A 27,022-nucleotide genomic window follows, 5' to 3' on the forward strand; every position below is an offset into this window, starting at 1 on the left:
CTTTATTTGGTTTAAACACGCAGACAGCACAGCTCCTTATTTACACAAAGTCTCTGAGGCACACAAGGCAGGCAGAGACTGACATAGAAATAGGATGAAGAAGGTCAACATTTTTGAGGACAGAATACTCCCCGAGCAAGCTAAACCCCAAAGAAACCAAATCAAACAACCCACCAAAGAGAGGCTGGGCCTGTAATGAGTTCCATTACTAGTGATATGCAGGGGAAGATGAGCAGTTCATTGCTGCTTCTGCAAAGCAACCAGTCATCAGTTTCCTCAGGGCATCCTTGAGCTCCTGGTTCCTCATGCTGTAGATGAGGGGGTTCACTGCTGGAGGAACCACCGAGTACAGAACTGCCATCAGCAGTTTCAGGGATGGAGAGGAGATGGAGGGAGTCTTCAGGTAGGAAAAGATACCAGTGCTGACAAACACGAAGACCACGGCCAGGTGAGGGAGGCAGGTGGAAAAGGCTTTGTGGCGTCCCTGCTCCGAGGGGATCCTCAGCATGGCCCTGAAGATCTGCACGTAGGACACCACAATGAACACAAAACACCCAAAGCCTAAACAGACACTGACCACAATTACCGCAGCCTCCCTGAGGTAGGTGTCTGAGCAGGAGAGCTTGAGGATCTGGGGGATTTCACAGAAGAACTGGTCCACAGCATTGCCTTGGCAGAGGGGCAGTGAAAATGTATTGGCCGTGTGCAGCACAGCATAGGGAAAAGCAGTGCCCCAGGCAGCTGCTGCCATGTGGACACAAGCTCTGCTGCCCAGGAGGGTCCCGTAGTGCAGGGGTTTGCAGATGGCAACGTAGCGGTCGTAAGCCATGACGGTGAGAAGATAAAACTCTGCTGCAATAAAAAAGAGATTGAGAAAGACCTGGGCAGCACATCCTGTGTAGGAGATGGCCCTGGTGTTCCAGAGGGCATTGGCCATGGCTTTGGGGAGAGTGGTGGAAAGGGAGCCCAGGTCAAGCAGTGAGAGGTTGAGGAGGAAGAAGTACATGGGGGTGTGGAGGCAGTGGTCACAGGCTACAGTGGTGATGATGAGTCCGTTGCCCAGGAGGGCAGCCAGGTAGATGCCCAGGAAGAGCCAGAAGTGTAAGAGCTGCAGCTCCCGCCTCTCTGCAAATGCCAGGAGGAGGAACTCTGCGATGAAGCTGCCATTGGACATTATTTCGCTGCAGGAATAGGGGATAGTTGAAAGAGGAGAAGATATTGACAGTTTTTTTCTGAGCCTGTTTTATGCCATTTCTCAGAGAAAACACACAAAATGACTTCTTTTTTCAGAGGAACTTCGGTCAGTTCCTTTTTGTAGGTGCAGGATTGACGAGCAGGGGCTCTGCCCATGGGCTCCAGAGAAGTCAGACCTGTGCTATTGCAGTGGTGTCAAACAGCCCGTGCATTTGGTAGGTGTTCCTGGCAGTGGGTGCTTCACTTGAGTAAGAGGTATTTCCCTCAGTGACCGTGTGACATTTGTCCCTATTTATTCCAATGTGATGGAGTCAGCACCCAGACCTGCTGTGTCTGAGAGGGAAAAGCCCAGGGAGGGACACAGCCCTTCCAACTCTGCTGTAATGAACAGCAAAGTCTGAGTCGGAGTCACTCACGGCCAACACAGAACCTTTCTGACCCCCATTTTCCATCTCTTGGCTTTCTCCAGACATGATAACAACAGCGTGCCTGTGGGGGAGAATGGGGCTGTCACTGAGTTCCCACCCTCCCCTGCTGAATTGCCCTGAGCACAGGGGAAGTACACTTCAAGCTCTTCACCTCAAGGAGGTTCTCATGTGCCTGAAAGGCAGTGCCCAGCACCTCCTGTAGGGAGGATCAACTTGTTTCCAAGTCCCACACACTGCATTGCCCACAGCCCCCCAGGATCAGTGACTCAAATGCATCTGAGATGCCTAACACTCCCCCCACAACCCAGACCTTCCAAAAGCAAGAAAAGGAGCAGCAGGAATTGGAGAAAAAAATGCAGAGCAATACCCTGATCCTTCTGCAAATGGGGAACAGGAGAGGAAGACAGCTGGCACTCGGGAAAGCCTTCTCCTTACACAGCACACACAGCACCTCCATGTTGGTGGCATCCCAGGCCGGTTGCTCTCAGTCCCTTTTCTCTGCACAAGGAAGAGGTTTATATGTCAGAAGAGATCAATCTTTGCTGGGGATCTGTCCTTCCACTCACAGCTTCTCCCCACAGCTCCATGAGGAGCTCCCAGGGGCAGGATGAGTACTGATGTAGGCTGGTGACAGAGTCCATGACCAAGGTCACAGACCCCCATGGTGAAGACACCCTGCTTGGAAGGACAGCTCTGGGCTCCCCCGGGTGCACACCCACCTTCACACCCCACAGCCATCCCCACCAGAAGGCAGCCGTCATGCCCTGTCCCTCTCACACTGCACTAGGGAAGCCCTGCTCTGCAGCCCGGCTTCCTCTTCTCCATCACAGACAGATCCCAGAGGTTGCACACATTCAGGAGATCCTGCAAGGAACCACCGACACATCACCCTGCACCCAGAGACTTACTGTGTCAGAGGCTGGGAAGAGTTCTCCTCCAGTGAGCTCTCAGCCATCCTCCCCCTCTCCCCTGCCTTCAACCTCTCTCTGCCCCGCTCCTTTCTCCTTGGTGCCCACAGGCAGCCCCCTCAGCCCTGCTGCGCTTTGCAGAGCAGCTGCTGCTGGGCAGAGCTGTCTCCCTGCAGCTCTGCCTGCTTGCTAGGAGCTCTCTCTGTCCCAGGAGCACAGCCGAGCTCAGCAGCAGAGCAACAGCCCAACAACTTTTTAATGATCTCTCTGGTGGTTTTGGTGCCACGTCCGTGAAACCCAGGCACTGAGGGGAAGTTCAGGAAACCTCTTGAGGAGTCAAAGTCAGATGCAAACTCCAAAGTTTCTTGGAGCACTCATGGGTTCCACTGAGGGACGTTACTGACAAAGCCTCTCTGGGGGCTGGTTGAAGGAGAAACCTGGATTCAGTGATGACAGGTAGGCAAAGGCAAGGTGAAGGGGCCTCTGATGCTGAGTAAACCTTGGAGTGCTTTGTCCAGCTAAAAGACCAAGCCCTGACTCGCCAGCCCCTGCAAGGCAGACCCTGTCCCTCAGCCATTCCTCAGGGTTCTTCCTGGGGCAGGGTGATGTGGGGATGTGCAGTGCCAAGGGCAGGGCCAAGGTCCTCTGCTTCTGAGTTTGTCCTGGGTGGGCTGAGGAGGCACTGAGGTGCTTGTGCTGTAAGGTGAAGGGGTCTTCTAGTAGGCCTTGGGGGTTGAGAGAACAGCCCTTGCCAAGGGGAGAAAGACCTCGGCTCTCTTGGGGGCTTTTCGTCTTGCCAGAGCCCTTGAGCGTCTCCACCACAGGATGTCCTACAGTGTCCCACACCTGCGCTTGCCATTGCACCGTGCAGATCAGACTGTCCCCAGGAGAGGCTTGAGCAACGCCTGAGGGACATGTTCTCCCTTCCAGGAGTCTGGAGGTCAGGACCTGTAGCCTTCGTGGAACACCTCCAGGTTTCTCAGCATCAGAGTGACCTTGCCCTTGCCTTTGCCTGCTTGGGACGAAGGGAGATCCTGGCAAGAGGGCAGTGCTGCCGAGAGCTCTGGAGTATCCCTCTCCTCCCAGAATCACAGAACCAAGGAGGCTGGAAGGCAGCCAGTTACCACCTTTTCTGGGCTTCCCCTTCATGCTTGGTTTTAGCCAGCAGCTCCTTTCTCAGCCATGCCAGCCTCCTGCCACCTTGATGTGACTTCCAGCATGTCAAGGTGGACCATTCTGGATTGTGAAGAGGAGATCCTTGAGCATCAAACAGCTCTCTGCTCCCGTCTTCTCTGCCAGGCTGTATCCCATGGGATTCTTCCAAGGAGGTCCCTCAGCAATCCAAAGTCTGTTTTCTCTTTGCCTTCTTCCCTTTCCTTAGGATCCTCAACTCTACCTTCTCACTCTGGATTCTTCCATTCCTCACCAGTTCTTCCTTGTTTGTAAATATTGTGGTTAACCCCAGCAAAAAATTAGGCACCACCCTGCAGCTTGCTCACTACCCTCCCCCAACATTAGTGGACAATGGAAGCGGAAAGGAAAAGTAAAAGCAAGGAAGCTTCGGGGATAAGATGGTCATTTTCGGTCCTTGGCCTGGTTATGTCCCCTCCAAACCTCTTGTACCCGCAGCCCCCCAGTCTATTCACTGGTGGGGCACACTCAGAAACAGAGCAGGCCTTGAAGCTGTGCAAACACTCTTCAGCAACAGCTAGAACATTAGTGTGTTCTCTGCATTGTTTTAGTCACAAATCTTGAGCACAGCACCATGGGAACTTCCATGAAGAAAAGTAAGTCAAGCTCAGGAAGACCCAGTCCAATCACCACCCATTTATTCCATCCTATTTCTGTCATCCTCAGGTCCCAGACTGTCCAAAACCACCTCTATTAACACCACACCTTCCCACCACGTGGCTGACAGACAGCTATCATTGCCTTATCTATAGGTAACCCCCTCACATGTCCATAAAATTGTCCATAAATTTTGCACTGTGTTCATGTATTCCATGACTCTGGTTCCATTTGGTATGGTGGTTACTCAGCACAAAGGAGGTGTGTTGTGTGCAGTTACTGGTCATGAAACCAGCACAGGCTGGGCCATTGCTGCACATTGCCAGCTTTTTGCAAGGTCCATTTATGTGATAACTGCTGCGGTACTTCCTAAAATATACAACTCAAATCGTGAGTTATTATCCAACCAAGGTTAAATCTACTGCAGGTACATGTCAGATTCCATCATCATCCAACCAGTGCACCCGTGTCCTTGAGCAAAAGCAATCCCACAATCAGGTTGGCCTTTTCCTGAGGGAGGAGCAACCCGTGCCATCTTTCCAAGCCTGCTCCCTACTTGCACTATGGGGTCTTTGTCTTCGGTTTTTGTCTGGGCAGGGCCAGGTTGATCAGTCAGTCCTCTGATATTAACTACGCAGGTGGCTTCTGCCCAGTCTGCATCCCATCCCTTGTGTTTCCCAGCCCCCTTTGCTCTCACTCTTGTCCTTAACAGTCCCTTCTCTCCGTCAATCATTCCGGAGGCTGGTGTGTGACAGGGGACGTGGCACACCCAATCATTGCCACATTCCCTGGCCCAGGGGCTACTGAGGGTGTTTCAGAAAGGAATCCTGCTGTCTGCCTGAGGTCTTTCTGGGGTGCCACAGCACTTGCTGTTCAAGGCCCAGGATGGTGTTTTGGGGGGTGGGTCACGATGGGCACGGGGCATGTTGTCAACCCTCTGGTTGTCACTTCTAGCACAGTAAGCACACGGTGCTTGCCTTGGAAGGTTCATGGCAGTGTGATATAATCCATCTGTGAGGCCTCTCTCATGGGGCACGTGGCTGGCTCATAGTTAACTTGCCTTCCACCACAGCTCACAGGTCCTTCTCCGCAGAGCTGCTCTCCAGCAGGTAGACCCTCAGGCTGTACTGGTGCATAAGCTTATTCCTCCTCAGGTGAAAGACCTTACACTCGCCCTTAGTGAACCTCAGGTTCCTCCCCACCCAGCTCTCCAGCCTGTCCAGGTCTCGCTGAATGGCAGCACAGCCTTCTGGCGTGTCAGCCACTACTCCCAGTTTAGTATCGACAGCAAGTTTTAGTTGTATGTTTTAGCAAGTACTGCAGCAGGTATCACCTAAATGAGCTTTGCAAAAATCTGGACAAGTGCAACAATCATAGAATCATGGAACTGTGTTTTTTGAACACCTCCGGGGATGGTGACACCACCACTTCCCTGGGCAGCCTGTTCCAGTGCTTCACCACTCTTTCAGTAAAGAAATGCTACATCATGTCCATCCTAAACTTCCCCTGGTGCAACTTGAGGCCATTTCCTCTTGTCCTGTCACTTCTTTCTAGGGAAAAGAGACTGACCCCCACTTCACTACAACCTTCTCTCAGTTTTAGAGAGCGATGAGGTCTCCCCTCAGCCTCCTCCAGACTAAAAAATCCCAGTTCCCTCAGCCGCTCCTTGCAAGACCTGTTCTCCAGACCCTTGACCACCTTCGTTGCCCTTCTCTGAACACGCTCCAGCACCTCAGTGTCTTTCTTGCAGTGAGGAGCCCAAAACTGCACACAGGATTCGAGGTGTGGCCTCACCAGTGCTGAGTACAGGGGTACGATCACCTCCCTGCTCCTGCTGGCCACACCATTGCTGCTACAGACCAGGATGCTGTTGGCCTTCTCGGCCACCTGGGCACACTGCAGGCTCATGTTCACCAGCTGTTGACCAGCACCCCCAGGGCCTTTTCTGTCAGGCAGCTTTCCAGCTGCTCATCCCCAAGCCTGTAGCGCTGTGTGGGGTTGTTGTGACCCAGGTGCAGGACTCGGGCTGTTGGACTGGTTGAACCTCATACAATTGGCCTCAACCCATTAATCCAGTCTGTCCAGGTCCCTCTGCAGACGAGCAGTTCAATACTCCCACCAAATTTGGTGCCATCTCCAAACTCACTGAGGGAGCACTCGATCCCCTCACCCAACTCATCGATAAAGATGTTAAACAAGACCGGCCCAACACTGAGCCCTGGGGTACACTGCTTGTGACCAGTCACCATCTGGATTGAACTCCATTCACCACCAACCCTGTGCTCGGCCATCGAGCCAGTTACCTTGACCCAACTTGAGCCAGTTGTAATGACCAGTAACTCCACACAACACACCTTTCCTCTCCTGAGTAACCACCATACCAATGGAAGCCAAGCCATGGACGACACGGACTCAGTGGACACTTCACGGACAATTTCATGGATATATTTGAGGGGTGGCACATATTTAAAGCAATGATAGCTGTCTGTAAATACCATGATTGAAAGGGGACAGTTGTATAAGAAGGTTTTTTTGCACAGTTTGGAACCTGAGTATAACAGAAATGGTATGGAATAACATGTGGAGATTGGACTGTGTCTGGCTGGGCTGGACTGACTTCTGTTCATAAAGCTCCTGTGGTGCTACGTCTCAGTTTCGTGACCAAAACAATGCTGAGAACACACGAATGTTCTAGCTGTTTCTGAATGATGTTTGAAAAGCGTCAAGGCCTTCTCTGTTTTGACTATGCCCCACCAGTGAATAGAGGGGTGAGGGTGCAAGAGGTTGGGGGCAGACACAAGCGGGCCAATGACCCCAAATCACCATCTTAAATTTTCTAGCTTTTACTCTATCTTTCCTCTTCCCCTGTCCCACTGAGGTTGGGGGAGAAAGGTGAACAAGGTGCAGGGTGGTGCCTAATATCTTTTTGGGGTTAAACCACAACATATATAAACAAGGAAAGGCTGATTAGGAATGGAAAAGTCTGAGGTGAGAAGGTAGGTTGGAGGATGTGGAGAAAAGGGAAGAAGGCAAAGATCAGGGTTTCAAGAGAGCAGATTTTGGGCTGCTGAGGGACCTCCTTGGAAAAATCCCATGGGCTGCATCTAGCAGAGAGAGGTGCTCAAGGATCTCCTCTTCACAATATACAATGGTTTACCTTGACATGATGGAAGTCACACAAAAGTGGCAGGAGGCTGGCATGGCTGAGAAAGTAGATGCTCGCTAAAACCAAGCATGAAGGAGAAGCCCAAAAAAGGTAGCGGCTGGCTGCCTTCCAGCCTCCTTGGTTCTGTGATTCTGGGAGGAGAGGGACACTCCAGAGCTCTCAGCAGCACTGCCCTCTTGCCAGGAGCTCCCTTCGTCCCAGGCAGGCAAAGGCAAGGTCAAGGTCACTCTGATGCTGAGGAAACCTGGGGGTGTTCCATGAAGGCTACAGGTCCTGACATCCAGCCTTTGGGAAGGGAGAACATGTCCCTCAGGCGTTGCTCAAGCCTCTCCTGGGGACAGTCTGATCTGCACGGTGCAATGGCAAGCGCAGGTGTGGGACACTGTAGGACATCCTGTGGTGGAGATGCTCAAGGGCTCTGGCAAGACAAAAAGCCCCCAAGAGAGCCGAGGTCTTTCTCCCCTTGGCTATGGCTGTTGTCTCAACCCCTAAGGCCTACTGGAAGACCCCTTCACCTTATGGCATCAGCACCTCAGTGCCTCCTCAGCCCACCCAGCACAAACCCAGAAGCAGAGGACCTTGGCCCTGCCCTTGGCACTGCACATCCTCACATCACCCTGCCCCAGGAAGAACCCTGAGGAATGGCTGAGGGACAGGGTCTGCCTTGCAGGGGCTGGAGAGTCAGGGCTTGGCCTTTTGTCTTGATAAAGCACACCAAGGTTTACTCAGCATCAGAGCCACCTTCACCTTGCCTTTGCCTACCTGTCATCACTGCCTCCAGGTTTCTCCTTCAACCAGCCCCCAGGGAGGCTTTGTCAGTAACGTCCCTCAGGGGAACCCATTAGTGCTCCGAGAAACTTTGGAGTTTGCATCTGACTTTGACTCCTCCAGAGGTTTCCTCAACTTCCCCTCAGTCTCTCAGTTTCATGGACTTCACACTAAACCACCAGAGAGATGATAAAAAAGTTGTTGGGCTGTTGCTATGCTGCTGATATGGGCTGGGCTCCTGGGACAGAGAGAGCTCCTAGCAAGCAGGCAGAGCTGCAGGGAGACAGCTCTGCCCAGCAGCAGCTGCTCTGCAAAGCGCAGCAGGGCTGAGGGGGCTGCCTGTGGGCACCAAGGAGAAAGGAGCGGGGCAGAGAGAGGTTGAAGGCAGGGGAGAGGGGGAGGATGGCTGAGAGCTCACTGGAGGAGAACTCTTCCCAGCCTCTGACACAGTAAGTCTCTGGGTGCAGGGTGATGTGTTGGTGGCTCCTTGCAGGATCTCCTGAATGTGTCCAACCTCTGGGATCTGTATGTAATGCAGAAGAAGAAGATGGGGTGCAGGGCAGGGCCTCCCTAGTGCAGTTTGAGAGGGACAGGGCATGACGGCTGCCTTCTGGTGGGGATGGCTGTGGCGTGTGAAGCCCGTTAGGGATGGCGTGAGGATGTGAAGGTGGGTGTGCATCCAGGGGTGCCCAGGGCTGTCCTTCCGTGTGGATTGTCTTCACCATGGGAGGCTGTGACCTTGGGCATGGACTCTGTCACCAGACTACATCAGCACTCAACCTGCCCCGGGAGCTCCTCATGAAGTTACGGGGAGTAGCTGTGTGTGGAAGGACAGATCCCCCGCAAAGATGCATCTCTCCTGACATGTAAAACTCTTCCTTCTGCAGAGAAAAGGGACTGAGAGCAACCGGCCTGGGATGCCACCAACATGGAGGTGCTGTGTGTGCTGTGTAAGGAGAAGGCTTTCCCAAGTGCCAGCTGTCTTCCTCTCCTGTTCCCCATTTGCAGAAGGATCAAGGTATTGCTCTGCATTTTTTCTCCAATACCTGCTGCTCCTTTTTCTTACTTGTGGAAGATCTGGGTTGTGGGGGGAGTGTTATGCATCTCAGATGCATTTGAGTCACTGATCCTGGGGGGATGTGGGCAATACAGTGTGTGGGACTTGAAAACAAATTGATCCTCCCTACTAGAGGTGCTGGGCACTGCCTTTCAGGCACCTGAGCATCTCCATGAAGTGAAGAGGTTGAAGTGCCCTTCCCCCGTGCTGCGTGCAACTCAGCAGAGGAGGATGGGAACCTAGTGACAGCCCCATTCTCCCCCACAGGCACGCTGCTGTTATCATGTCTGGAGAAAGCCAAGAGATGGAAAATGGGGGTGAGAAAGGTTCTGTGTTGGCCGTGAGTGACTCCGACTCAGACTTTGCTGTTCATCACAGCAGAGTTGGAAGGGCTGGGTCCCTCCCTGGGCTTTTCCCTCTCAGACACAGCAGGTCTGGGTGCTGACTCCATCACATTGGAATAAATAGGGACAAATGTCACACGGTCACTGAGGGAAATACCTCTTACTCAAGTGAAACACCCATTGCCAGGAAGAGCTACTGAATGCACGGGCTGTTTGACACCTCTGCAATAGCACAGGTCTGACTTGTCTGGAGCCCCTGGTCAGAGCCCCTGCTCGTCAATCCTGAACTCACAAAAAGGAACTGATCATGGTTCCTAGGAAAAAAAAAAAAAAAAAAAGCCATTTTGGGTGTTTTGTCTTAGAAATGGCATAAAAGAGGTTCAGAGAAATCTATCCTCAATTGTCAATGTCTTCTCCTCTTACAGCAGTTCCCCATTCCTGCAGTGAAATAATGTCCAATGCCAGCTCCATCACAGAGTTCCTCCTCTTGAGATCTGGAGACACCCGGGAGCTGCGGCTCTTGACCTTCGGGCTCTTCCTGGGCGTCTACCTGGCTGCCCTCCTGGCCAACGGACTCATCATCACCACTGTAGCCTGTGACCCCCACCTCCACACCCCAATGTACTTCTTCCTCCTCAACCTCTCCCTCCTTGATCTGGGCTGCCTCTCCACCACTCTCCCCAAAGCCATGGCCAATGCCCTCTGGAACACCAGGGCCATCTCCTACTCAGGATGTGTTGCACAGTTTTTTCTCTTTGTCTTCTTGCTCACAGCAGAGTACTGTCTTCTCACCGTCATGGCCTACGACCGCTACGTTGCCATCTGCAAACCCCTGCACTACGGGACCCTCCTGGGCAGCAGAGCTTGTGTCCACATGGCAGCAGCTGCCTGGGGCACTGCTTTTCCCTATGCTGTGCTGCACACGGCCAATACATTTTCACTGCCCCTCTGCCAGGGCAATGCTGTGGACCAGTTCTTCTGTGAAATCCCCCAGATCCTCAAGCTCTCCTGCTCAGACACCTACCTCAGGGAGGCTCGGGTGGTTGTGGTCAGTGTCTGTTTATCCTTTGGGTGTTTTGTGTTCATTGTGGTGTCCTACGTGCAGATCTTCAGGGCCGTGCTGAGGATCCCCTCGGAGCAGGGACGCCACAAAGCCTTTTCCACCTGCCTCCCTCACCTGGCCGTGGTCTTCGTGTTTGTCAGCACTGTCATGTTTGCCTACCTGAAGCCCCCCTCCATCTCCTCCCCATCCCTGAACCTGCTGATGGCAGTTCTGTACTCGGTGGTTCCTCCAGCAGTGAACCCCCTCATCTACAGCATGAGGAACCAGGAGCTCAAGGACGCCCTGAGGAAACTGATGACTGCTTGCTGTTCAGAAGCAACAATGAACTGCCCATCTCCTGCGTATCACTCGTAAGGGAATGTTGTTAGTGTTACAGCCCGCAGTATTGGGAGGTTGATTGTTTTGGCTTCTTTGGCTTTAGCTTTCATTTGTTTTATTACCACTGTCCACAAATCCTTCCTTTATTCTCCATCCTATTTCTACGTCAGTGTTTGCCTATTTTGTGTGCTCTAGAGACTTTGTGGAAATAAGGAGCTCTGCTCTCTGTGTGTTTAATCCACATAAAGGACCCTGCACCGAATTGTTTGTCTGAGTTCCTTTCTCTAAGACCTTCTGTGGAGCTGCTGGGGCAGCGTCTGTGTGCTGAGGTGGAGGGGACAGTAGCCACCCTGAGCTGGGTCTGCCTCTCAGCCTCACCAGCATGGCCCTGGCCACCACAGCCCACTTGCTCTGCAGAGCAGCACCACAAGTTCAGGGTCTGTGGGGAGCCTGGGGAGGGGCTGCAGGAATGGCCGTCCAGGTCAGCAGAGATGAGCTCTGTAGGGAAAAGTCTCTGTGGGGAGATGGGATGTCCTGGGAGAAGAGCAGGGCACCGTGTGTGTGTGTGCAGGGGGGACATGGAAAGAGAAACCTTTTGGTGTGGGTGTCAGCTCAGGTCAGGCTGCCCTTTCCCTGGGGCAAAAGGACTTTCCTGAGGATCCCCCGGGCCACTTGTCTCCTGCTGTTCTGGGGAGCACGTTTGGCACGTGGGGCTGCAAATTGCCCGCGGTGGGGATCTCCTCAGCATGCCGGCTGGATGAATGTTCTCAGTGGCCTGTTTCTTGCTCTGGGTCGTGAAGGATGCGCAGAGCGGTGTGGAGATTGAGAGCACGGACTCCGATTGGGGATAAACCAAAGACCTTTATTGTGTGTTACAGCATCAGTATATACTTTTCTCTACTAACACACGCACCACTAAGCAAGCTGTGATTGGTTCACGGGCATTGTCCATGCGCCACTACCACTAGCACCATTGGGTGCTGTCGTGCAGGCTTGAGTTCCTCTCCTATCTAACGGTGAGGATCTCTTTACTTTTGTATTATCTTTACTCTTGTTCAAGGTTCAGGGCAGGAGCTGCCTGAATCCTGTTAATTCTTTCCACCCCTTCTCTCCTTGTTCCTCCTCAGTGCAACAGTGCCTGGCCGGCTTCCAAAGGTCGCCTCTGACTTACTCCTACATCTCCCCCTCCTTTGCTTACAACCAAGACAGCTGTGACAGTCATATGTTAAACGCTTAATACATTGCAGGAGACATGGTATACAGAGAAGGATATGTAGGAAGAGAAGCAGACAGACTAACAACAACTTAATAAGTGATTTAAACCAGCTAACAAAACCCCATCCCTCTAAAAGCTCATTCAGCTATTTCCATGTTTCATCAACCCATAGCTGGAGAACTCCGTCCTTCAGCATCTGGATACTTTTATGGATTGACTCGGAGTGATCTGATAAATTCATGCAACACATTCCTTCAAAATCCTCACATCCATGACTTGTGCTAAAAGCAAAACACCAATAGCTGTACGATTTTGCAGCGTGACATGCCCAACTATTACACAGGCTTCTGTAGAACAACTGCACTGGTGCTCGCTCTGAGTGACCAGTTACAGATCAAAGGAAACACACGTGACCAAGGCAAAGTAAAGCAAACACAGGAAAACAAGCTTAGCCCCTGTAACTCAGACTTTTCCTAGCTAGCAGGAATCCACTTCTAGAAATCTGTCAAAGGCTTTTATATCTTTTCTTTTATCTTTTTTTCTTTTTTTTCCCTTTTTTCTCTCTTTTTACTTTTTTTTCCTCTCTTTTTTTCTTTCTTTTTTTTTTCCTTCCTTTTTTTTTTTCCCAATTTTCATAGCAACAGACTTCCCTCCCCCCCCGCCGAAAATTGACCAGGGTGGGAGGGGCAGGTCCATACTGCAGTGTTTTTGGAGGGGAGGGGGGAGGTCGTTTTTTGGGGGGTGGGGGGATGAGATCCATTTTTGGGGGGAGGGGGAAGTGTTGGGTTGATCCCAGGTTTAATGCCGGGGGTCCCCTTTCCCCCGCCATGAGCCTTCGGCATCGTCCTTGTCCTCCTTCCTCCTCGCCGGGGGTGGGTAATGGGAGGTGCTCAGCCAGGCCATGGGTGTCGGGGCCGCAGGGGTCGGGGCCGGCCGGCCCTGGCAGCTGAAGAGGAGGACGCTCTCACTGGGCGCGTCTCTCTCTGCCACACCAGGCAGACACCGTGGGAGCCGGCGCCGCCACCAGCACCAGCTGAGCCACCTTCAGCCGTGACAGCGTCCCATGGAACCAGGGGTACTCGGAGAGGGGGTACTCCAGGGGGCCCATCTGGCGCCTGTACTTAACCGGCAAGGCACGCAACATTTCCAAGTCCCCGTCTTCCCAAGCCTTGGGGCGAAATTCGTCCCATATCTCAGGGGAATAGATAGTACATGAGTCCACTCCGGGGACTGCGATCCTGACCCACTTCAAGATACACTTAAGTTGGGACTCAATTTTGGCCTCTCTCTCCTGCACATTTCGTTCCAATTCACTTTTTAAACTATTGAGATTCTTGCTTTGTTTATCCAGCTGCTCCTTCAGATTATTTAGCTCTTCATGACAGTCTTTTCCTCCGCAGACACAGAGGTACCCATTCTGCCCCGTTGCTCACCCCTGTCCTGCAGAGAAGATTAATGTGACTCCGCGATCCTGCTTCCTTTCAGCAGCCTGAGGAGTTCAACGGGGTTGCCACTGGATCAGCTGCTCCTTAAGTTACATTCCCAGCCGCTCACCTTTTTTCCTAGGTGATTACTTGTCCGGACGGCAGCTCTCAATCCGCTGCTTTATTCGTTCTGCTGTGCTCTCCACCGGTCGCTCACTGCCGCGATTCAAGTCCCTGTTCAGGCGCCATTTGTGGAGATTGAGGGCATGGACTCCGATCGAGGATGAATCGAAGACCTTTATTGTTTGCTACAGCATCATTATATACGTTTCTCTACTAGTATACGTGCCACTAAGTAAGCTGTGATTGGTGTACAGGCATTGTCCACAGGCCACTACCGCTAGCCCCGTTGGCTGCTGTCCTGCAGGTTTGTGTTCTTCTCGTGTCTAAGGGTCTGCACCCGTTTACTTTCCTGTTCTCTTCCTTTGCTCTTGTTCAAGGCTCAGGGCAGGAGCTGCCTCAATCCTATTACCTCTTTCCATCCCTTCTCTCCTTTAAAGCCACCACACCAGCAGCAGCACGTACACAGCTGGGAAGACAGCGGGTCCCATCCCATTCCCCTCTCAGGCTCATCTGGGGTGAAGGTCATGAGGGGGTCTTGCATCCCCTGCAGCATTGATCCATGGATTTGGTTCACTTTGGTCCTTCCCCCTGACATGTTTGTCAGTCCCGTGTTGCAGACTAAGAGATCTCTGTGGCTGCTCACGAGCCGCAGACATTCTCTGTCTCCCTGGGCACGGCTGAGTTTAACCGAGGTGTTGCGACGTGTTTCGATGGCTGCAGGGCCATTTGCAAGTCCTCGCGTTGCTCTTGTCTTTGCAAACTCCTGCTTCTGCTCCGTGCTCGTGTTCACCTGCTGGGGAATGGCTCCTCTGCCCATGCTCAGCCTCACCATCTTGTGTGCCACCAGACCCTCTGTGCCCAGTGCAGAGACTGCTTCTTCTGGGGCATCATCCCTTTGCTGAGAGGAGCCCGCACGGGCACCAGCTACTATGAACCAGGAGCGTTGCTCTCTCCTCCGCTGTGCTGCTGAGCTCCTTCACAGGGACTGCTGTGGTTTATGCCTCCATGATAGGCACCATCCTGAGGATAACCTCTGTGCAAAGTCACAATAAGGCCTTCTTCACCTGGATATCCTTCGCCTGCATATCCTCTGTTTCTTCACTCTGTATCTCATATGGTGGCTGTGTGTTGGACAATGCAGGGCCTGAACAGAGTCTATGTGCAAACCTGTAGGTTCCCCTAAGGAGGTGCCTTCAGGAGAAGAATAATTTTAGACAATTTAGGTGTCACCCAACAGAGTAAGAAGACACCAGCCCTTGAGTGTGTGAACTGACCCAGAAAATGGAAACTGGGGCGGCCACCTCTGATTCACCGATTCACCACGCTCAAATTGCTGGAGGTGACTGAGCTTGAGATTTTGCTCAAATGCAGCCGGTGATTCAACCTCAGAAAGTTTTCCAGACAAACCCAATGCAGAGCTTCCCCTGTGCCAGACTAGAGGCAAAGAATAAGCCGCGCATTTGGGATGTAAGACTAGCCTGAGCCCCAAGCTGAAATGTCGTGCCAACGTGGAGCACCACCCTATGCTGAAATTCCCATTTTGCTCCTTCCTTAATGCTACCCATTCTGCCCTGGGACAGAGCCTGAGGGGACAACACAGCCTGTGGAGAACTTTTGTTTCACTGCTTCAAACCCACCAGCTCCTCCCCTCGCTCTCCTCCCCTTGCGTTGTGAATCATCCTGTGTCTGGTCTCATCTGCTCTGCTCCTTTCTATGTCTAAAAATAACGGTGAAGATGAAGGGAAAAACATTGGTCGTTATTATGTACACTTTTCTTGTGCTTCCTTCTGTTAGATTCGTATTTTGATTTTAAAAAATAATAACTGGGTACATCCGAGGTTTGAGACTTGAACAGTGAGTGTCACCGACTGTGCTGCAGGTGCCTGTGAGAACTTGTTTCCCAGAGGCTCCCTCTATACTCAATGGGGACAAGAGAAAACACTAGAGGCTGGGTCCTCCCAGCCTATAACTGGCATCCAAAAGAAAGCTTACAAATCTCTTCCAGACACCCTTGCTCTGTGTTTAGGTCAGGACATTTGAGGGTAACAGCAATGAGCAGCTGTTTGGAAACAACTGGATTTGAGTGGAAGCGGATGTCAGATGAGACTGTGTGGAACCACAGAAAATTTCAGTCAGTATTTAGAGTACTAAGGAAGACAAGTCAGACTTGGTCCTTGTTCCCCCTTCCCACCCCTGTCCTCTCCTGAAGAAACAGCGAACAAGAAGCCATGGAAGATAGTGGGGGATTACAGAAGAGATACTTGATATTACTTATTTTGAAATCAACAGATTCTCGGGGATTCCTAGCCCAAAAAGGCAAGTATGGAAAAATAGAAAGAACAGCTTTTAACATACAGATTTGATTTGATTTCATTTGTTTTGATTGTTTAGTATTTGTGCAATAGGAGAGGAGAGTTTGGCACATAGGTGTGACAGAAGTTTGGAGGATTTGGGATTACCTAGGAACGGAGTGAAATAGCTAACAGCCTCTTTAAAATGTGTTCTGGAGAAAGAAATCCTTTGTGAGTGTTTGGAAAGGGCAGAAAAGAGACAACAAATTCTATGAGGACTCCCACTGAAATGCGAAACAGAAAAATTTAGGTGGGAGAAATGCTTGAAGGACTGTCTCCGTCTGTGTCATATAGCAAGACTGCAAGAAAGGAAAGCAGCAGAGAAGGAAGGACAGAACTTTTCACTCATAGGGTGAAATTATCACAGTTGGTTTTTGCCAGTTTCCTGTCTCCTCAGGATGAACTGAAATTGAGCATGGGAGCAGAAAATGAAAGTGCAGTTACTGAGTTCATCCTAGAGGGTTTCTCAGGGCTTGATCAAAGACTACAGCTATTTCTCTCTCTGGTCCTTCTGCTCGTCTACCTGACAACAGTGATGGGGAATGCGACCATCATTTTCCTGGTGTGTACGGACCACCGCCTGCAAACCCCCATGTACTTTTTCATCAGCAACCTGTCCTTCCTGGAGATCTGGTTTACATCCTCCACAAGCATCAAACTCGTTGTGATCCTGGCTTCTGGTAGGAGAAGAATCTCCCTAAGCAGCTGCTTTGCCCAATCCTATTTCTATTTTGCCCTGGGCTGCACAGAGTTGGCTCTTCTGGTTGTCATGTCCTTTGACCGCTATGTTGCCATCTGCCAGCCTTTGTGTTACGCTGCCATCATGAAGCCTCAGCTCTGCATCCTCCTGGTTGTTGCTGCTTGGGTCATGAGCATCACACTCATGAGTTACCGTCTGGTCCTCCTCTACGCGCTGACTTTCTGTGGCTCCAACAAGATCCACCATTTTTTTTGTGACAACTCCCCCTTATTCAAATTGTCCTGCTCTGACATCAGCCTGCTTTGGAAACTAGACTCTTTTTTATTGCCATTTGTCGTACTGGGTTCCTTATGTTTAACTCTGGCATTTTACATGGGCATCCTTCTCTGTATTCTACACCTTCCAGCAGCCTCTGGGAGGAAAAAAGCTTTTACTACATGTTCTTCCCATCTCACCACCTTGGCCATTGTATATGGGAGCTGCATTGCTCTCTACGTGTGTCCTTCCGAAGATGTTTCCTTGCAGACAAACAGAATCGTAGCTTTGCTGAACACCGTCCTGTACCCATTCTTAAATCCATTCGTCTACAGCCTTAGAAACAAGGCTGTGATGATGGCCCTGAACAAAGCCATTGCCCGTGCAACAGTACAGCTTTTCCCCTCGTCATGATGCCTTTCTGGACACTGATTCCAATGACCTGCTGTCACCTCTTAAATGATACCAGTGCATATGTATGTGACCTCCAAACACAGATGCCTCAGGAGGCTGATGTTCTTCTGGGGTTGTGTCAGGCTAAGTGATACGAAACTCATCTGTACAGTCGAAGAAAGCACTACCAATGGCAGGAGGAGTAGCTCAGCTAATACCCTGCCTGAGCTCTCCCAGACCCATCCCAGCAGAGCCACCAGCTCATCAAGAGCCCTTCTCTGCAAACTAAGAAGAGCACAGAAGCACAGTGGCAGGTGGGAACCCAAATTACAGGCTCCTGAGGCATGAACAAGTTGTCCCAGCTCCTTCCAGGGCTGCCCTGGGAGAGCCATCAGCCCTGTTTCCAGGTGTCAAACCCATCAAGAGGAGTCACTGAGAGCAGCTTTCTGGATCACCACTTGGGCTAAGGGGACTGTTGCCTGGAGGTGGAGGACACCTTTTGGGATGCAGGGCAGGAGCTTTTTTGGATTGCACAGGACATATTATGGGAAGTTTAGGGGAGGCCCTCGACCAGTGTAACCTGTTCTGTCTTCTCATGAAACTTTATTTCCAACTCTTTCCTGGGTGAGTGAGTCTCTCCTCTGTGTGAATCTATGAGCACAGGGGTGTGAGTGCAGCAACTGCAGCAGGACCAGGGGGTCAGACAGCCCTTGTGTCGTTTGTGCCAGCAACTGAGAGACGGGAGTGACTGGACGTCAGAGTTTGCGTGTGGGTGTGTATGTGAGACTGAGGTGGTCTGTACCAGCACCTAGAATGCTCAGGGGCTCATACTGAGGAGACTGAGTGTCAGAGCCTGGGTGCTGGAGGGATCCATCCTGTACAGGTTTGTCTATAGAATAGAATGGTTCAGTTGGAAGGGGCCTACAATCATCATCCAGTCCAGCTGCCTGACCACTTGCCACCAAAAGATAAATCATGTCCTTAAGGGCATTGTCCAAATGCCTCTTAAACACTGACAGGCTTGGGGTGTTGACCACCTCTCTAGGAAGCCTGTTGAAGGGTTTGACCACCCTCTTGGTAAAGAAATGCTTCCTAATGTCCAGTCTAAACCTCTCCTGATGCAGCTTGGAACCATTCCCCCATGCCCTGTCACAAGATATCAGGGAGGAGAGCTCAGCACCTCCCTCTCCACATCCCCATCTCAGGAAGCTGTCGAGAGCAATGAGGTCACTCCTCAGCCTCTTTATTTCCAAGTTACACAAACCCACTCTCCTTAGCCGTTCCTCATAGGACATGCCTTCCAGCCCTGCCACCAGCTTTGTTGGCCTCCTCTGAGCACCTTAAGTATCTTAACATCCTTGAAAATTGTGGGACCCAGAAGTGCACACAGTGCTCAAGGTGAGGCCACACCAACGCTGAACAGAGTGGGATAATCCCCTCTTTGGGCTGGCTGGTTCTACTCTGTTTGATGCACCCCAGCTTCTAGTTTGCCCTCTTGGCTGATGGGGAACCTTGGTGACTCCTGTTGAGCCTGCTGTCAACCAGCACCCCCAGATCCCGTTCTACAGGGCTGCTCTCCAACCACTCCTCTCCCAGTCTACACTTGTGACTGGTGTTCTTTCATCCCAGGAGTCGAATCTTACATTTGTTCTTGTTAAACACGGTGACAACTCTGGGTCATGGATACGGGTATTAAATTGAATAGGACCCAGAAAAGGTCTGTGTGTTCCCCACGTACGTCCCAGTATGTATCCTTGCTAAGTCCATACTGCCTGCATTTGGACACATTCTTCTCTTTTAGGGGCCCAGGAACATCACCCAAGAGGACTCTAATTGATGACACACTCCTCATAAAAATGAGCTTTTAGAATCATGAATCATGGATAGATTTGTTTGGAAGGGACATTCAGTGGTCATCTAAAGACACTGAAATCATTTAGTCCAAACCCCAGCTGAGGCAGGGCCAGCTGGAGCAGGTTGCTGAAGACCTGGTCGAGGTCGGTTGATGGAGACTCCACCAATCCACTGGGGCACTCTGTTCCAGTTGTTGACCACCCTTCCAGTCAAAAAGCATTTACCTGTTTCAGACAGAATTTTGTGTCTATATATCTGTGTCCATCACCCCCTTGTCACTGGGAACTACCAAGAAAAGTTTGACTCCCTAGTCTTCATGCCCTCCCATCAAGTATTCCTATACATTAATAAAATCCCTCCAAGCTTCCTTCTCCAGACTGAACAGTCCCACAACTCTCAGCCTTAACACCTATGAAAGCTGCTCCAGTCCCTTAAACCAGCTCTGTGGCCCTTTGCTGGACGTGCTTTAGTAGCTCAGCAACTTCCTCGCCCTGGGCAGCCCAGCACTGGACACAGCACTCCAGGTGTGTCCTCACCAGTGCTGAGTGGAGGGGAAGGGTCACCTCCCTCCACCTGCCAGCATCGCTTTTCCTAATGCAGTTTTAACCTAATGTTTCTCTACCCGTCCCAACTGGAATGGCCTGACTTGGGTAGAAGAATATTGAGGGAGACCACGGCAAGGGTTGGGCTGAAGCTGAGGCAAATGGCAGCCAGTTTTTATCTGCTCATGCACAAGTGCAGGCTGTCAGGTTGGTGAGGCACGAGTGACCCTTGGAGAGTCCATGTTGACAGTCACTCTCCCGCAGGTGCTCAGAACTGTCACCCATGAGGACTCTCAGTGATGTCACACTCCTCCCCAGCGTGAGCTTGTACAGTCTGGGGTTCCCTGGGATGCACTTTCGGCCTCTTTCAAAGATGGATGTTTGTCCTCTCTCAGAAGAGACCTCTGCCATTCCCATGACCTTTCCAAAGGGATATTCCAAAGAAATAGCCATCTTCCCCTGTGAGTTCACTAACACTGTTCTTCCTGTTCTATGGTGGATCTAATTTCTTTAATCTTTCAGATATTTGCACCTGTTCAGGATACAATGACCATTTCTGAAGTCATCTTTTCAGATGCAGACTGACAAAGATCATTACTCTCTGGTTTCCTCCTCCCCTTAATCTTTGTTCATTCAGATGCCTCTCACCTATGTTGCTGTTTTGAGCTTCAGGCAGTAAAATCTTACCTGTCTTTCAACAGTCTAATTGTGTCCTTAGCCAACTCTTTCATTGTCTTTATTTCTAATTATCTTGTATCCACCTACTGTAGATATTTCTCCTCAGATTATCGCTTGTAGGAAGTTCAAGCTCATTAGAGACAGCTCGGACAGAGCATGTGCTTGCAGAGTGTGTTTTATTGTTCATGAAACTTTATCATGCCGCACTGTTCTCTACACATCAGGAAAGTTCTTCTGTGCCCGTGTGCAGCCAGGTCTGTCAGGAGAGCAGGCGGGAGATGATGCAATGGAGCTGTAACATCCAGCTGCAGACTGCAGGGGAGAAGGCTGATGTCACAAAAAGTGATGCAGGTTCCAGGGGACAATGAGGAAAACGGTGGGGTTGGGGAGGTGAGGAGTAAGGTTGTCCATACAGTGTCAGACCTCAAAAAAATGCCTTTCTGACCAGTCCAGACCTCCTGAGGAGACCCTCGGGATCGTTAGCACTTAGAGAACGCTGCTCTAACCACTTCTCTGAAAGAAAAGGCAGAAGGTGTAACCCTTAAAAAAAAAAAAAAAAATTCTTAGATGCACTTTGAAAACTTCCTCCTGAACTACACTATGAAATAGCTCCAGTTATCTGTGCGAGTTTTGAAGACCTAAAGAAAACGACAAGGTAAACAGCTCCTTAGGGCATTTGGGGCTCATTCCATGACCCTCAGGTACTGAGAGAAGTCTGAAGAAACCTCTCCAGAAGTCAAAGTCAGAAGCAAAGCCCAGAAGTCCCTTGAAGCCCTGACTGGCCCCCCTGAGGGCCCTTACTGACAAAGCCTCCCCAGGGCCTCCTTAGAGCAGATCACTGGAGGCCATGCTTGCAGGCAGGCCAAGGCCCTGTGCAGGGGGCTGGAATGCTGAGAAAACCCTTTGCTTTGCTTTAGGAAGCAGAAAGGCCAAGCCCTGACCCTCAGGCCCTGCCAAGGCCCATCCTGACACCCTCCAAGTTCCATCTCACCAGCCTCGCTGGCAGAGGCAACCGCTCTTGCCAAGAGGACCAAGACCTCAGGCCTCTTGGGCCTTTCAGCCTTGCTACAGCCCTTGGCCATCTCTCCTGCAGGCTGTCCTACCCTGCCCCAAGCCTGCACCTCTTTCCCTTCAGGCTGTTGACACCCTGCTTGCTTTCCCACCCAGCTCTCACCCCACCATTTCTCCACCTTCCCTCATGTCTCTCCACTCCTGCTGGCCATTCCTTGAAACACAAAGCCATAGGTCAATCCAGACCCCTTCTTGGTGACCTCTTGCACCACAAGGCTACCCTTGGAGTCGCATTTCTTTTGTTCTCCCCTCCATTCTGAACGTTCCAAGCTGCACTTTGTGAAGCTTTCCTTCTCTTCCCACTACCAAGAAAATCTCCATCACTTCTGAAACCACCCTTCAAGCAGGTGCACGCTGCTCCTGTAGTGCCCTCAGCCTGCACTTCAGCAGTCTAAAGAAGCCCAGAACCTTCATCCTCCCTGCACAGGCTCCAAACTCCAGCCTGGCAGATCTCCTCAGCAGGCTTTCATTTTTCTCTCCATTTCTTCAGGCAAGAGAGCCCCAAAGCCAGACTCTGGTCATCCAGATGTGGCCACAGCAGTGCCGAGCCAAGGGGGATTACAGGTCCCTTGTCTGGGTGGCCACGCACCCCCTAATGCAGACCCGTCTCTGCAGCCCCATCTGCAGCTGGCCTTACACACAGTTAGCGTGTACCACCGGCTCCTATGGCATCCCTCGTAGTGCCCAGGCCCTTCTCCTCAGGGTCTTGGCTGTGCTGCCCAGCTGTATTTTCTGGTTTTGTGGGACAACATCACGGGCCTTCTCCTTGTTGCCGTGGCCCACGACCGCTGCACAGCCCTCTGTGACCCCCTGCACTATGCCCTCACCATGAGCAGGGGTCTCTGCATCTGGCTGGTGGTGGGGTCGTGGCTGACTGTCTTACCAGTGCAAGTAGGACAGACCCACCAGGAGTTCACTTTGCCCTTCTGTGCATCTCGTCACCTTCAACACTTTTTCTGTGACCTCCCCCCTCTGCTGGCACTGGCCTGTGTAGACACTTTCTGGAACCAAGGGATGCTGTACACCATCATCCTGGCATTCGGAGTCCTTCCCTTCTCCTTCATAGTTGTGTCTTACGTTAAAATTACCAGGGAAACTCTGAAAATACCTTTGGCTCTGGGCAGACACAAAGCCTTTTCCACCTGCTCTTCCCATCTCTGGGTGGTGACGCTCTGCTACGGCTTGGCCACAGTCGTCTATTTAAAGCAACGGTCAAGGGATTCTATAGGCACCAACAAATACCTTGCCCTGCTTTACACAGTTGGGACCCCCATGTTTAACCCTGTCATCTATAGCCTGAGGAATAAGGAAGTGAGAATTGCCTTGAAGAGACTCCTCTGGACAAAGTGATACTACAGAGTACGCAAAAGAGTCCCAAATAGTACCAGAACTCTCCCTGGGGTACGTGGTGGCCTGAATAAAGCACCCCATACTTGCTCCAACAAAACCCTGTGTCCAGCCTGGCTTTCATCTTCCTCAAGAAGGGGAAAGGTCTCCTGAGGCCCTCCCATTATGCCATGCTCCACCATGACATCTTTGTCCTCCAGAGCATCTTCAGTGTCCCTCTATAGCTTAAAGCTAGTAGCTACTTCAAGCTGTGCCTGACCAACCACACGTTAAATGGAAATCATCAAAGGATGGTCAGTAGTCAATGGGGCACAGAGGGTGAAACAATCGATGAAGGGATGACTGCCCTCAGGGCTGAGAAATCGCTTGATGGACCCCACAGACTACCTACGGTGTCCCTGTGTGGAATCAGCTGTAAAAAGTTAAAAGACATGAAAGTCATGTTCCCCTCCTATGATCTCGTCCACGTAGTTGTCTAATGCTTTCTAACTTGACATAAAGAATAAAAAACTCCAATCACCAGGGGAAGAGTCCAGCACTGGAATAGACCTCTGGAGTTTGTGTTGGTTGTGCTTTAACCCCAGCTGGCAAGGTTTCCCGGGAGGGACGCTCCAGGATTCACCACAGCCACACACGCCCTTGGGGCAGTTGACCTTCTGGCACTCATGAAGGGAGGCAGCTCAGGAACACGTGTGTCTGCTAGAACCGAGGCTCCAAATTCTTTTTTGCAGTCGGGGGCTAAGGCTGGATCGAGCTGCACCGACACTCCTCTTGGAGAGGAAGTTTAGAAAGTGAGGGGGGCCTGTCTGGACCTCACGATTCAGCGGTGGGTCTTCCTGGACTCTTCTAAAACACAGGGAGGGATCTCCTTCACCTGGCCTGAGGGAAGGGATTCAGCTGTCTCAAGGGAGGCATCTCATCCTGGGTCTGTAGTCCCCAGGGCTAAAAGAGGAGTTAGCTCCATCCCATGCCCACCACAAACCCGCAGGAGGGGGGATCCCTCTTGCCTCCGTTCAGACGTGCACAAGATAGGCTCCTGCTCGTGAGCTCCTTGTCTCAGCTCCCTTGCTCGTTACTGGAAATGGAGGGCAGGAGGAAGGTGCTCAGGCACAGACACTTGGTGACACATTTGGTGCCAGAGGTGACCAAGATGCATGCTGGTGACTGCAAGCTCTGATGGAGCAGTTCCTAGGTATAGGGCAGCATCTGGGGGCATCTCCTTAGAGGCTGGTGGGAAATTCCGTTGGCCAACTTAAAAGACAGAAGTTGCCCATGGGTAGTACCACTGAACCTGTAACTATTCCCTATGTCCAGGGCATCCTCTAGAGGTATTCAGCTGATCAAACGGAGCCATGTGGCACAGGCAGAGCCAAGTCTCTCTCTTTCTCTTCTCCATCAGCTCTATTTTCTCTATGGCCTTCGAGTCTAACAGCAGTTGTCTCCTGTGCATCCCTTCATTGCCTGCCCTAATTCGGGGCAGCTGAACCTCAATTTAATATCCAAATACAGGCCCATAGTGCCTGTGAAGCCAGATCTAACAGTGTGATTCTCCAAGCCTTTTCTTTGGGGCATTTTCCCTAGAAACAGCAATCCAAACCACCAGCTCTCAGAGGATGCTGATGGCCTGTCCACCATCACACACACTTCACGCCTAGGGAAAGACTACAAACACCAGCATCCACGGGATTGCAGGGCTAGGCAAGCTTGGCCAAGAGCTGCAGGAACTTTTGGAAATCTAACAGGGGTTGCTTGCTGCAGCACGGGTTCTAAAGAGAGGAAAGAACAGAATCCATGAGCCTGAAAGACTGGGGTTTGTCACATGGAGAAAAGAAACTTGACTTTCTTTTTCAGAGGTGATTGTATTAAATGGACTACCTGGTGATTGATAGGTGAGAAAAAAGGAAGAAAATGGATAAATCGGAGGGCCTTAAAGAACAGTCTTGCTTACTTCCCTGTCCAGATCTTGTAAAAGCTGCATTTAATGAAAGAACATGAAGAAGAAACAGGGTGGAAAGGAGGAAAGGGATGCAAAGGGAGAAGACAAAGCAAGGCAAGGCTAGGTAATCAAAACAAAATAAGGCGAGGCACGACTTGCTTCTTAGAGCTCAGTGAGAGAGGTTAATCCCAGCTCTCCTCACATGTAAGAGCGCATCCCCTGACGCTGTGTCCACACACAAAGGTCTGAGAGACTATCCTAGATGGGAACTGTTCATTTTTACATGGCAAAGGATGAATCCCATCAGGAGTAAAACAGGCTTCTGTCTGCCAGTGAATCCACCGACACTCATGCACCCATGGGACATTTTAACAAGACCAATAAGCAGCAGTTTGTGCAGAAATCACAAGTTTTCAGGGGGTTAAAAGGCATTTTTATGCAAGCAGTCAAGCTGCTTCATGCTGTTTTCAGTCCTGCAGAGAAGGGAGTGATTAAAATTGGGTGATCTCCCTACGATACCCCATTTTCTTGAACAGGTCAGGCTTGTAGAACTGCCGAGTGAGCCCTGAATAGTTCAGCATTCCTAAACTTGCTGCGCTGTCACTTGGATTTCTGACAGCTTACAAATCTAGCTCTCATCCCAGCCCTGCAATGCTCCCAGTCCCCTGCAAGCCCTCGCAGGAGCAGAGCAATGCTCTTGCTGCCTGGGGCAACCGAGCCTTCCCTTTGCAGTTCCCACCTTCCCACAGCATAGAGACTTCTGGCCGGGCACACCTGAGGGATGGGAGCCACAAGCGAGTAGCACGGCAAGAGCAGGCTGTTTCTGGTGAAGGAGAGACTCAGATGAAAGATGTTTCAGAATCTCACTTTGACATGAGGAAGGAATATCCTCTTTGAGACAGAGGACTGAGGATGCTGACGGTGCCTCTCCAGCTATGGCCACCTCCCTTTGAGAAGCCTTCTTAAACTCTGGTGTATTAACAATGAGAACAGCAGCTCAGAAAACGTGATAAAAGCATTCAGGTTGGCCAAGTGAAAAACACAGGGTGGTTTTTCTCAAGAGAAGAATCTGAGTTCACAACAACATGTGGTCCTAATAGTTTGATTCCTTTTCTGAGGTATTCCTGCCTCTTTCCTGTGAGTTTTGTCTGTCTCATAGAGGTGCCATGTAAAGTGTCCAACATAAAACTAGGGTTTGTGTGAGGGAGAAGTCACCACGATTGGTTTCTAATCTACCTGCTTATTCACATAACTGTACAGAAAAATAAAATAGTTTTATTTTGAGACAAACTGTGAGATACCCACTTTTTTTTTAAAAAAAATTATGGTTTCAACTCAAAGCAACAATTTATCTGCAAATTCTCCACAATTTCCTGCTGGTTTGGAAATGCCCTCAAGCATAAAGACTATTCCTTTAAACTCTCCAGTGTCTCAGTGCTTCACAAGCTCACAGGTGGAGCACGGTTCAGGCCAGCCTTGCTCACGGAAAACTGCCAGAGTGACTTTCTCACGGGCACAACTTTTCAGAGCTGAAGGAAACCCGTGCCAGGGAGCCCAGCCAAGCTGGACGGATGCCTGCACCTGCTTCTGCTGGAGTCTGTGCTGCAGCACTATCTCAGCATTTCAGGGCACAGCAAAGGGGATTTACCGTTGCCTGTTGTTATATATTTTCTCGCCTGTCCAGCCGAGGGGGTAAGAGTGGCTTTGCTGGCCACTGGCATCTGGTCAGGCTCAAATCACCACACCCACGCAGAAGTCTGCCGATTCATAACTGCTACAGCTATGGCACATTCGATCAAAACTGCTGTTTTCTGGGGCCCCACAAGGGGATCCAAAAAGCCCTGTGGTGGGTTGACCTCGGCTGGTTGCCGGGTGCCCACCAAGCTGCTCTCTCACTCTCCCTCCTCAGGAGGACACAGTGAGAAAACAAAATGAAAAACCACCTGGTCTGAGATAAAGACATATTAATAGAAAGAAAACCATGAATGTAAAGGCCACGTACTTAAGCAAAACAACAAAAAAAAGAGAATATTTATCCTCTACTTCCCCTCCACAGGGGATGTGCAGCCACTTCCTGGGAAGCACAGCCTCAGTGCAC

General features: G+C 51.0%; 3 protein-coding genes across 3 annotated transcripts; 2 read left to right on the forward strand and 1 right to left on the reverse strand.

The window, feature by feature from the left end:
* Nucleotides 1-208: 208 nt before the first annotated feature.
* On the reverse strand, nt 209-1,174 carry LOC147412883 (olfactory receptor 14A16-like). The gene has a single exon (XM_086480760.1). The coding sequence runs from the start codon at nt 1,172-1,174 to the stop codon at nt 209-211; it is 966 nt and encodes a 321-aa protein (XP_086336886.1).
* A 14,674-nt stretch (nt 1,175-15,848) lies between these two features.
* On the forward strand, nt 15,849-17,517 carry LOC147412884 (olfactory receptor 6E1-like). The gene is made up of 2 exons (XM_086480761.1): nt 15,849-15,928; nt 16,530-17,517. The coding sequence occupies exons 1-2, from the start codon at nt 15,849-15,851 to the stop codon at nt 17,515-17,517; spliced, it is 1,068 nt and encodes a 355-aa protein (XP_086336887.1).
* A 3,417-nt stretch (nt 17,518-20,934) lies between these two features.
* LOC147412885 (olfactory receptor 10A7-like) lies at nt 20,935-23,467 on the forward strand. The gene is made up of 3 exons (XM_086480763.1): nt 20,935-20,946; nt 22,365-22,952; nt 23,213-23,467. The coding sequence occupies exons 1-3, from the start codon at nt 20,935-20,937 to the stop codon at nt 23,465-23,467; spliced, it is 855 nt and encodes a 284-aa protein (XP_086336889.1).
* The last annotated feature ends 3,555 nt before the right edge of the window (nt 23,468-27,022 follow it).

The sequence above is a fragment of the Leptosomus discolor genome, unplaced genomic scaffold (assembly GCF_034619465.1).
Source record: "Leptosomus discolor isolate bLepDis1 unplaced genomic scaffold, bLepDis1.hap2 HAP2_SCAFFOLD_35, whole genome shotgun sequence".
NCBI classification, from domain to species: Eukaryota; Metazoa; Chordata; class Aves; order Leptosomiformes; family Leptosomidae; genus Leptosomus; species Leptosomus discolor.